The sequence below is a fragment of the Dryas octopetala genome, chromosome 4 (genome assembly GCF_963921425.1).
Source record: "Dryas octopetala chromosome 4, drDryOcto1.1, whole genome shotgun sequence".
Classification (NCBI taxonomy): domain Eukaryota; kingdom Viridiplantae; phylum Streptophyta; class Magnoliopsida; order Rosales; family Rosaceae; genus Dryas; species Dryas octopetala.
The window spans coordinates 1667253-1679667 of record NC_141369.1 but is presented as its reverse complement, the minus strand read 5'-3'; the positions used below and the strand labels follow the sequence as shown (position 1 = coordinate 1679667).

General features: G+C 37.7%; 1 protein-coding gene across 1 annotated transcript; it reads right to left on the bottom strand.

Moving 5' to 3' along the window:
* Window positions 1–5102: 5102 nt before the first annotated feature.
* On the bottom strand, window positions 5103–7383 carry LOC147286037 (trans-cinnamate:CoA ligase, peroxisomal-like). The gene is made up of 2 exons (XM_086240310.1): window positions 7078–7383; window positions 5103–6664 (listed from the first exon to the last, which is right to left on the bottom strand). The coding sequence occupies exons 1-2, from the start codon at window positions 7288–7290 to the stop codon at window positions 5135–5137; spliced, it is 1743 nt and encodes a 580-aa protein (XP_086096436.1). The 5' UTR covers window positions 7291–7383; the 3' UTR covers window positions 5103–5134.
* Between the last annotated feature and the right edge of the window lie 5032 nt (window positions 7384–12415).

Below are 12415 nucleotides of genomic sequence, written 5' to 3'. Positions count from 1 at the left end.
ATCATTGTACAAGTTAACTGGAAAAGAATCCTCTTTGCATCCTTTTACAACTGAAAGTTCCAATATCTGGCTAGAGATGGACTGGACAAGATATAAACAAACCTGTGGCTTGTATTTGAATTTTACTTGAACCAGACCAACACATTAGGTAACTGAAAAAGAGAAGAAATATACAAGACAAATGAATAAAACATTTCACCAGGCATGTTGAAATAGGATATTCTGTTTTTGTTTTATGTGCTAATATTGTCGTTATAAAGATTTGGGGCCTCAATACTTGTGCTTTAATTTGTGCTTCAATCCTATGTGACAAAATTAATTAGTATACATGCATCACTATTTAATTTTTTTGTGATTATACACATCACTATATCAAATTAAAATCATTTTTATTAAAAGACCTTCTTATCTCTCCAAAATCTAATAATCTTAATTCATCTTACCCATTTTTCTCTTTCAATTTCATCTCTTCATTCTCACCTCTCAAATTAACAAACACAAATGAGAAATTGGTGCCAATCCCATATCAGATATGAGCATGCTTGCTTTCCTTAGATATTTCAAAATTTCAGTGGAAATGGGAATAAGGTTTGGAAAGATGAGTTATTTTCATGTCCTTTCAATTCTTTGATTTCATGGCTAAAAACACATTATCTTGATACACAAACAAAACTCTGAACTGTTTAGTTTGAAATTTACAGATGGGTTCTTTGGAAGACTTTACTAAGCCTGCAAACTAAAAGAAATAAAGAAAAGGTAACAAAAATAATGAAAAAAATAAACAAAAAGAAGAGAGACGAGTTGTGAATCACATGTTTTGCTTAAAAGCTTAGGTAAATTTAGGAGATAGGAGCTAAGGAGAGAAGCATGATCCGAAGGGGTACACAGTATAATATTTTATATATTTTCTGTATTCTCTTTTATAATTTAAAGTTTTCTAAAATTTATAAAAAAAGGTTAAAATAGTCTTTATAAAAAATGATGTATTAAAAGAATAATGAGATGAAAATTTCATGTCATTGAGGCATGATGTATTGAGGCAGCATTGCCCTATGTACAAATTGACGTCATTTTAGAACATAGATGTAAGTGTTTTGGGTTCCTAGCTTATTTTGAAAAAATAAGTAAAGGAAAGTTTGAAACAATATAATTTTATATATAAGCAAACCAAAGAAAGTATAAGCAAATATCAATACTTTTATTTAGCAATTGTGCCTAAATATCATGCATCTTTTCATAAAACAAGCTTGTTTGAGGGATGGATTGAGATTCTCTACTTGTTTTTTTTTTACTTATTTTTGTTTAATTTGTAATTATAGGTGTACAAATGATATAACGAATTCATAGTACTTTTTGGGTTTGAATGGATTACCAATTCTTGGATTTATATTACACGGTCATAATTAAAACAATTAAAAAAAAAGATAAACTAAGAATTCAAATTTGGGTGGTCGGGAGACTCACTCTGCATTGTTGTCCAATAACCAGAACCATCTATTTTTAAAGTTTTCATTCAAAAGTCACCGCTACAAAAAATAAAATAAAAAATTAGACAAATTAAAAGCAATTTAATCATTCAATTAAAAAATGATTAATTTAGCGTTTACCAGAAACTTGTGTTCGTCTATTTAACAGAAAAAATAAAGGATTCGAATCATTAAATTATGATACAAAGTGAACCTTAAAATTATTTTAAGGGTCCCTCCCTCTCTAACCTTAAAGATATAGGCCAAATTTCTAATGTCATGTCCCATGGATATTTTACCCATCATCTAATATAATGCGCGGCTCTATTAATCATCTTTAAGTTGTTCTCACCTTAATTGATAAACACTGTGTCACCATATCGTACTTTTAATGGGAATATTGGTTTCTTATACATCTGCTTTCAATTGAATATTTGACTTTGACTTCGACGTACTTCTTCCCAATCTTTATGTTGCCGAGATCCAACAATGCATTTTGCTAGGATTCTCAATGCTCCTTTCCATATATATCATGTATAGTGAACGCACTTGTTTTTGCTTAGAGGTGCCAAATGGGTCGGGCCGGCCCGAGCATGACACGACACGACATGATTAAAATAGGCACGGCACGACAAAACACAATTAAATGGGCCGGGCCGGACCGAAGTTTTTAGCCCATCGGGCACGGCACGGCACGAGCACGAGCACAAAATGGGCTCAAATTAGGCACGACTATTTTAACATTGTTTTTTTCATTTTTGAAGAACTTTTTAACAAAAATATTCAATTTTCATGAAAAATAATGGTAATATTTAACTATAAATAAGAAAAAATATTATAAAATTAGTTTTATCACCCTAAAAAATAAAAATAAAAAAGGTTCGTGGGCTGGCCAGTTTAAGGCACGGCACGAGCACGAATGGCCCACGGGCCGTGGGCCATGCCAGGCTTAGGTATTAACTATATGGGCGGTCTGAACACGGCACGAAAGCATAATAGGCTCAACCTAAAAGGGCTAAGCCGGGCTGGACCGGCCTGTTTGACACCTCTATTTTCGCATTTCAAGGCAAAAATGGATCAAGGTTGGACTATAGCCTAAAAATTAAGAAAGAAAAAACATTACCTTTTAGATGCTAGAAAATGAAAGGCCCCTACTCTAACACCCTTACAAAGCGGGAAGACTAAGGAACGCGGAGTTGGCTTGGTTTCCTACAATGGTGCGCTTGTGGCGAGCACACGCACCAACAAGGCGAGATAGCATGCGCGGGACATGCTCGGCTTGGTTTGGATTGCTAAAGATCGAGTTGGGCTGGTAGCATTTGATTAATGTTACACATATGTGAGCATGAGGCAGCAGGTGGCGTGATTGTGGTGGCTTGTATAAATTTGCAAGGTGGCTGATGCGTGTGGCAGCAACCTTGATTGCTTAATGGTGAAGCAAGCCTTGCTTAATTGAATGGGCAGCAACCTTTGGGGACTTGCTGGAGGCAAGCAGGTAGCTGATACAAGCACCACAAGCATGCAGCTCATGGAGGCACCTCATGCAAGCAGCTGAAGAAGGCAGCTCTTGCATGCAGCCCAAGCAAGCAGGTGATGCAAGCAGCTGAAGTAGACAGCTCTTGCATGCATGCAGCCCAAGCAAGCAGCTGATGCAAGCAGCTGAAGTAGGCAGCTCATCCAAGCACGTGATGCAGCAGCCTTGAAGACTTCATGGCTAAGGATAGCCTTGGGACTTGCAGCAAGCATTGGGATATGCTGAGCAAGCAACTTGAGGGATCAAGTGGGCGGCAGCCACTTGCGTGCATGGGCTAGTTGATAGGCAGCAACTTGCCATGGTACCTATCTTGTAAAGCATTTGTTGAGCAAGCAAGTGTAGAGTCAAAGTGTGTAGACAATTGTTGAGGCAATTGTCAAGGCAATTAGAGATTGTCTTATCACGTGTAAGTGAGGGAGAACACAGTTTTGAGAGTGTGTATTCTTTTATCCTTTGTGAGCAAGTGTTGATTACTAAAAGAAAATAAAACAAGTGGTCTGAATATAAAAGAAAACAAAAAAAGTCGTAACTTACTTTAAAATTTTTTCAATAACAAGTTGTAATTAAATGAGATGACAATCTCCAGGTCCTGGTCATATTAAATATACTGTACAGACATTTTTTATTTCATAATTATCCTTGAAAAACACACAAATTATTTAAATAAAAAATCAAAGACGGGACAAAGCAAGAACGTGGTCGTTGTACTGAGGAGGAGGAGGAGACGGAGAAGGGCGAGATTCCGATTCCGAAACGACGTCGCGGATGGCCATTGCCCTCGCCCTCAACTGGAACTTCTGAATCTTGCCCGTGGATGTCTTGGGCAGCTCGGGCACGAACTCCACCTTCTTGGGAACCATAAAGTGGGGCAAATTCTTACGACAGAAGGCAATGATTTCTGCCTCGGTTACGACGTCGTTTCCCGAATTACTGGTTCTGAGCGCAACGAAAGCGCAGGGAGTCTCCCCCCAGCGTGGGTGAGGCATTGCCACCACCGCGGCTGGGATAATAAGTCTCTTGAATAGGTCTTTAGAGACACTAATTGTAAAAAAATTGTCAATGTATGTGGGATAATAAGTCTCTTGAATTACGGGAGCTAATATTGAGAGGTTAGTTTCCTTTATGAGCAAATTATAAATTACACCCCTAAGGTTTAGGGTTCACAACTTGCACCATATTCTTTCAATTTTTTCAATTTAATACTCAATGTTTTAACTTTGAGACTATTTGGCATTGTCGTTTGCTTAACCGTTAAGTTTGACGTTAAATGCTAATGTGTCATGGCCCCGTGCTATAACACATTAGCATTTAACGTCTGATTGTCAATCAGATAAACGACAGTGTTAAATTGTAAAAAAAATTAAAATCTTAAGGATTAAATTAGAAAATTGAAAGAATAAGATGTAAGTTGTAATTTGTAATTTGCTCTTTATTTACTCGCAGTACAAGTTTAATTTAATAAAGGTTTATCTTACACGCAACATAATTAAATTAAAGAGTAAGTATTTTGTGGAGTTGTGGATGAGGAATTATCACATCTTATTCACGTTAGTGTCATTAATTAACACATGGGTTGTTTTTGACAATTATAAAATATAAGACACATGGCTTGCAAGTTGTAAACTCTTTCCATGCATAATTAATTAAGCACCATCTTGCCAAATGGAGAGAAGGTACTTATAAATTTACCAAAAAAAGAAGAAGCAGGAAAGACTGGAAGGGTGTATAATTATTTGTTTCTGGTGTTGCCACTTAAACATGATGACGACTTGAAGTGATAGGTCTGAGTTTATACCATATAAAATGACTTTCTATCATCTCTATATTTTTATTTATTCAAAAAGCAAGTTTTATTCGGACCAAAAAAAAAAAAAAGGCAAAAGTTCTAATAAAGATTCAGATGACCAGCAAAAGAGAGCAAGTGTTGATTACTAAAATAAAATAAAACAAGTCGTCTGAATATAAAAGAAAACAAAAAAGTCGTAACTTACTTTAAAATTTTTCCAATAACAAGTTGTAATTAAATGAGATGACAATCTCCAGGTCCTTCTCATATTAAATATACTGTACACACATTTTTTATCTCATAATTATCCTTGAAAAACACACAAATTATTTAAATAAATAAAAAAAATCAAAGACGGGACAAAGCAAGAACTTGCTCGTTGTACTGAGGAGGAGGAGACGGAGAAGGGCGAGATTCCGATTCCGAAACGACGTCGGGGATGGCCATTGCCCTCGCCCTCAACTGGAACTTCTGAATCTTGCCCGTGGATGTCTTTGGCAGCTCGGGCACGAACTCCACCTTCTTGGGAACCATAAAGTGGGGCAAATTCTTATGACAGAAGGCAATGATTTCGGCCTCGGTTACGACGTCGTTTCCCGAATTACTGGTTCTGAGCGCAACGAAAGCGCAGGGAGTCTCCCCCCAGCGTGGGTGAGGCATTGCCACCACCGCGGCTTCTAAGACCTTGGGGTGTCTGTAAAGCACACTCTCCAATTCCACACTGCTTATGTTCTCTCCTCCTGATATGATCACATCTTTCGATCTGTCCTTAATCTCAAAATAGCCGTCGGGGTGTATCACCCCGACGTCGCCCGTCAAGAACCACCCGTTCTTGAAGGCCTTGGCGGTGGCCTTGGGGTCCTTGAAGTACCCTTTCATGATACTACTCCCACGCAGCACAATCTCCCCCATGCTCTTCCCATCATGGGGGACACTCTCCATTGTCTCCAAATTCTTCACGTCCACATCCGCCAGAGTTAAAATGCTTATCCCTTGCCTTGCCTTGAGCTTTGCCTGCTCGCCCTGAGCCAACTGGTTCCACTTGGCCTGCCACTCGCAGACCAGCGCTGGCCCAGTTGCCTCCGTCAGGCCGTAGGCATGAGTCACATTGAATCCTAGAGGCTCGATTTTTTCGAGCAGCGGAGCTGGCGGGGGAGCGCCGCCGGTGAGTATTTGGACGGGCGAGGAGATCTGGTACCGTTCGTGGGGTTTGGCTTCCAGGAGGATGTTGAAGACGATGGGCGCACAGCACATGTGGGTCACCTTGTGGCGGTGGATGCTGCGGTAGATGTCGTACGCGGTGGTGTTGCGGAGGCAGACGTTGGTCCCGCCACGTGCCGCGACTCCCCAGGTGAAGGTCCAGCCGTTGCAGTGGAACATTGGGAGTGTCCACAAGTACACAGGCTCACTCCCCATTTCCCATCCGAGGATTAAGCTTAAAGTGCTCAAGTAGGCTCCTCTGTGGCTGTAAACTACGCCCTTCGGTTCCGACGTCGTTCCGGAGGTGTAATTCAAGGCAATTGAATCCCATTCGTTGTCGGGTTCCACGGGGACGAACCTGGAATTACCCTTGTGGACCAGTTGCTCGTACTCCAACTTGCCCAACCGAATGCCGGTGGGCGAGTCGATGTCGTCGATCACGATGACCAGTGGCATGGATGGCTCTGCAGTACCGGTCATGAGGGTCCTGAGCGCCTCACGCGCCAGGGGGACGTATTGGTAGTCGACGAAGAAAAATTTGGCTCCCGAGTGTCGGAGAATGGAGGCGACGTTCTTCGCGTCAAGGCGGGTGTTGATGGTGTTGAGCACGGCCCCAGCCATGGGGACTGCAAAATGCATCTCGTACATTGCTGGAACATTAGGAGCCAACACTGATACCTGCGCGCAGCAAGTTAAGTAAACCAAATTAAGTAACCATATCTAGTACAATAATGCTACACTTACCACATTTTTATACCAGAATTTCATACCATCTTACATGGCATTTATACATTAAACACTGAAAATTAAAAAATAAAACCTAAAAAAGAAAAAGAAAAAGAAAATACCCTTCCAGCAAAGTAATGACACATCAGGTGGGATATAAATGTGGGAAAAAAAATGTGGGACAACTAGCATTATTGTATCTAGTATTAACGGCGCGCAACATAACATGTACTACATGTACCACATGTCATGTCATATTGCGAGTAAAGGAGTGATTCAGATTCACAGTTTGACAGCAAATTAACACATATATATATATGTAGGTTAAAAATTAGCGGAAAAACTTAAAAGATGGAGATACTTACAACATCGTGTTTGACAATGTTGAGGGAATGAAGAGAGGAAGCGAGACGACAGCAGCGGTCGTAGGTTTGGCGCCATGTGAAACGAGTGCCTTCGTAGATGACTGAGGTGCGGTTAGAATAGAAGGCAGCAGCTCTCTTAAGGAAACTTGTGGGGGTGAGAGCAGCATAGTTTGCATCACACTTGGGAAGCATATTCATTGCTCCAAGGCTCATTTTTATAGCTAATTAAGCTGCTAATTGGGTTAAAATAGCTGTAATTTTCTATTCAGCTACCTAGGAGAGAGAGAGAGAGAGAGAGAGAGAGAGAGAGAGAGAGAGAGAGAGAGAGAGAGAGTTTGTATGTGAGAAATTAAAGTGAGAGTGAGAGGGAGTAAGGGGGGATTTTATAGGGGAGATGTGTGGTAAGAAGGGTCCATGTGGGTGGGTGGAGTAAGGAGTGGAAATGATGTTTGCTGGATGCTGCGTGATGCTTGTGTGGAAGTTAATATGGAAATTGCTTATTGCTAACTTGTATATATTTTTCCAAAGACTTGTTAGTTAAGTTTGAACAAGAAATTAAATTATTGACCTTCTTTTCCTTTTCTTTTTCTTTTTCTTTTTTTCTTTTTTCGTTTTTAAAATTTCTTGTGTGGACAGTAAACTAATGGGTTTTCACACCAGCCATGACCCATGAGGCCACATCAACATCCATGGGCTGCTTGACTTCTCCACTTCGCCTTCCGCATCTCTTTTCACCAGGCGAAGGAAGGGACGCAGTAGTCGTTGAGGTTGAAGGAGCGAGAGAAGAGTATGAGAGGGCAATCGTGGGCTTCCTCCGACGACAGGTTCAAGTCGTGGTCATCGTGGATCGAGAGGTTGATGCACGGGCACCGCTCCAACAACTTTTGCAAGACTTGGTCTTTCGCTGGTTTTTTTGGGTTCTACTTGGATTTTGGTGTTCCTTCTCTATGTGGAGGATTAATTGCAAAGAAGTGGGAGGAGGGAGGGAGGTGGGTTGGTTTAGATATGTGGGTGGGTTTAGATCTGTGATTTGAGTTGAAGAAAGAGAGGATGTCGATGTGGGTGGGAGAGAGAACATTTTTATCCCAAAATAAGGTAAACAGTAGAAAAAAATAAATTTTGGAGGGAAGGATTAAAAAAGTTAGAGTGGTATTAAAAAGGGTTATTGAATGAAATTTTCCAAAAGACAAAGGAAATTGAATTTAAGAAAAAGGATACTTCATTCATATCTTACCCAAAATGGGTCATACGTGCATAGGGAAACATCCAGAGGTGCTCTTTCCTCTGCACGTGTCTGGTAACAATTATCTACAGCTAAGCTAAAGGACAAACTAAAATGACTATTTTACCAACTGTAATAAACCAGTGAATTCTAGAGTATCCTTGATTGGGCTTGGCTAGAGGAATGAGGCCTAATAGAATATTGATCTCATCACGATATTTCCTAAAAGAAATCAATATAGAAACATTCATGATGAATTGAATTGAATCAATGTATGATTGTATTCAAACATGCACGTCAATTCAGAGGGTGAATAAAAACAAAACAATATGGACACATGGAATATGTGTAAGTATGAATGATTATTGGGTCCCCACGTTGCACAATAATATGATATGCTTCAACCTGCAGTATCAAAATTACCTCTCCTATATATGTTCAATGATTGCAGATACATAAGCATATAAACCTATGGATTAAGAGTGAGTCCTGCTGATAATGTGTTATAAAATAAGAGAGAAAGATGGGAGAATTCCGAGTAGGTATGTTCATCGGCATAAGAGCTATATTTATAGGCTGTAGGATGACTAGAGTTATGCTCTCAAAGTCTCTTATTTTACATGAGATTACACTCTCTATAATTATCTATACAATTATCTTATAAAAAAAATACATGAGATAAATATTAAATAAGATTTATAGACAGCCACATAATAACAATATTTACAACTATTTTCATATTGTACCTTAATTTTTGAAAAATATTATTTTGTGCTAATTTTGATAATTATTTTAAAATCACCAACTAGATATATATTCTTAGCTATTCATGAGATTTTTTGTTATTTCCAAAATGTGACATTACAACACATTTAGTGGTGAAGCCACTATAAGACCAGGGGACACATGCAACTTAATTCTAAATAAACTTGCATATGTTTGTTTTTTTTTTTTTAGAATAAAGCATATAATTGCATTAAAACAGTTAAAAATGCAGAGATAATACAAAATATGAGCCCAAAGGCTTAAAAGAAAACAAAAACCCACAAAAATGAAGCATAAAAGCCCACAGAAAATTCAAGATCTCATAACATCGGCATCGAACAGATTCTATAGCTACCAAACGGAGCCAGAGAGGCACCGTAGGAATTAGCGAACTAGTCGCGTTTGGGTTCACGATCCTACCAACATCTCTAAGTCGAGGCTGATAATAGCGCAAAGTGGCGGATTGGGCAGTAGTAACCGGTGGAAACTTGACCGGTACCGGTGAAAATAGTGACTTCCTAATACCTTGTCATGAGCGCCAGAGAAAACCTGAAAGCATCAAAACACAAAACAAACCAAATCGGAAAAACTCTCACAACGAGAGGTGGAGAAACTTTCGCAAGGAGAGATGGAAACGCTATCACTTATTGAGAGGAGAGTATCCTACATGACAAAAATAAAAACACAAAAAAATGAAAAGAAAAACAAAAGAGAGAGGGGTGAGGGGAGGAGCAGTCTGTGAGAACACAAGGGCCCCCCCTCCCCCATGGATAGGTTGAGAAGAAGAAAGAGTTTTTTCTTTTGGGGTGGCGGCTGGTTTTTCCCTGTGTATACTTGGGTCATTGTTAATTAGTCAAATACTTGCATATGTTTTTTAAACAAATATCATCTCAATTCTCTATTTCTCTTTTTTGTTTTTTTAGGCGATTTTTGCACTCCCCTTTTTTCTATTTGCACTCCTTATTTTTTTAATTATTTTTATTTATTTCTATTATTTAAATTTCCAAATCTACCCTTGATGACTCTTGATTTTCATAATATTTTAATTCCTATGTTTTGGCTTCCTTCTATTTTATCCTCTCCTTAGCAATATTATTCCTATGTGAGGCTTCCTTGATCAGTTTTTCTATTAAACTACACTAGGCTCTTGACACGCATCACACGCGTGTGAATTGACATTTTTAATTATTTTTCTTTTAATTTTTTTATAACTTTCCACATAACTTCCCATTACTCTTTTCACATTTTAAGGTGGTGAGATGTCTTTTTTTATTTTTTAAATTTTATTTTAATAATTGTATTTTACAAATATGCCCTTATTTATTATGTTGTTTTTACAGGACTGTTTGTTGAATGAAAGGTAATTTAGTCAATCTCATTTTTGGTGAAGTCTATAACACCAAACATCTCTTCTCTTTATAATATTAAAGATATGGGCTTAATTATAAAGCAACACACGTCTACTATTGCATCCAATGGATTCCTCTAAGTATATATATAATTGGATCCAATGGTGCACAATGATTTTGAATTTTTATTTTTTTCTCAGAACTCTTTAAACTTTACTAATGGCAAATACCCACTCAGCTCCTTCCTCACCCTCGGTCACCTATATATCCTCCACTTTTGCATTCCCACATCTCTCTCTCTCTCTCTTCTTTGTCTTTCTCTCACTCTCTCATCTAAATGCTCATTTATGATCCAAACAATAGAGAATAGAAAAATCATGTAATATGAAATGATGTAGTATAATCGACCAAAGGCTTATAAGCGTAAACCTAAAAGAACAAGAACTCTGGAATCCACCAGGAAATTGAGAGAAAACTTCAATAATTAATTTGATAAAAAAAATAACATTCCCCGTCTATCAATTGTAAAATTGCTTAAGTACGCTTAACAAAACCTTAGGACGCAAACAACTTTATAATTAAGGCTCGCGGGTAATTACAAACCTAAATAAAATATAAACAAAATTAAATAAAATGTTAGAAAGTTTAAAATGCAGTTTTGAAGCCCTAAACGACCTCAGAAGGCCGAAAAAGCCCATACGTCTTAGCATAGCAATTTGTTTGACTCGTTTTGCGATTCCCTTCGAAACGATATGCAATAGTGCCACTTTCAGAGCCAAACCCTCCGACTAATAGAAATCATTTCCCAAATTTCTTGGATTTGCAACGACCAAGTTGTTACATAAATTTATCTGCCAACCGTTCTGCATCATAAAACCCCTCTCTTCATTCAGATTTTCCATTGGTATTCGTTCACTTCACTCTCTCTTTTGCTCTCTATCTCCATCTATTCCTCTATTTTTTTCAGATGCTTTTGTCTCTCCATATCTATTATATTTTCAGATCTCTACAACCTAAAAAAATCAATTTATCTAAAGGAATATTCACATCTCTAGATTTATACCTTTATTAAATGTCATGGATGATCTCTCTCAAAGACTAAGTTGTATGAACTAAAATCAATATTAAGAAGTTAGATGTCTTAGCAAAGCTTGAGTATAAATGTAAAATTGAGAGACGTTGAGTGTAGTGAGATATTGAAAAAGTTTAATTAAAATATTTTAAAGTTCAAAGTCATAAAGGGTAGATTTGGAAATACAAATATAAAAAATAATAGAAGGAGTGCAACTGGAGAAAAATGTCGTGCGTAATTCAAGTGAATTGTTAGTACTCTATAGTGGTATATATACCTGAATTGTTTTGTGATATTTTCATTAATATTTTTAGGGATTCCATCTAATTAAAATTCTTGGATAAAGAGAATATTGCTGGAGCGTTATTAATGATATACATATTGCTAATCAAATTAAAATTGTACATAATTTTTTGTTTAATTTGAATCTATAAGTTAAATAACCTAAATTGTATGAGGTGTTCATCCTAGTCTAGATTTTTGGTTCCGCTACTAAACACATGCATATTTGTGGGGTATGCTATTTTTTATTGTAAATTTTTATCCAGTATCTATTGTCAAAAAATTACAATTATCTGATAATTAACACATATAATTAAGAGGGTACAAAGTGCAGTACGTATGCATATGAAAAGCACCAGCTGACAATGACAACTGTAAAGGCAAGAATTATATATGAGACTCCCTCTTAATTTGTCCATAGTGTATTGCTTGTTTGGTAGTTTGCCAGAGGGCAAAAGCTAGCTGACCCAATTTCTCTTAATTGGTATACAGAATGGGATTGCATATATAGGACAAGGGACTCAGGACAATAGGACACAGCTCTACGTACAGTTTGTGACCAATCTATTCAAACAGACTTACATAAATCAAGACAGAAGACCATGAGAGAGAATAATGTAATTAATCAATCAATTGAGGAGATGTAGC

Excerpts from the sequence above, each read along its gene's own strand:
- LOC147286037 (XM_086240310.1), bottom strand. The coding sequence starts at position 7,290 with ATGAGCCTTGGAGCAATGAATATGCTTCCCAAGTGTGATGCAAACTAT. Across the intron at positions 6,665-7,077 it reads ACATTGTCAAACACGATGTT|GTATCAGTGTTGGCTCCTAA; the intron begins GTAAGTATCTCC and ends TGCTGCGCGCAG.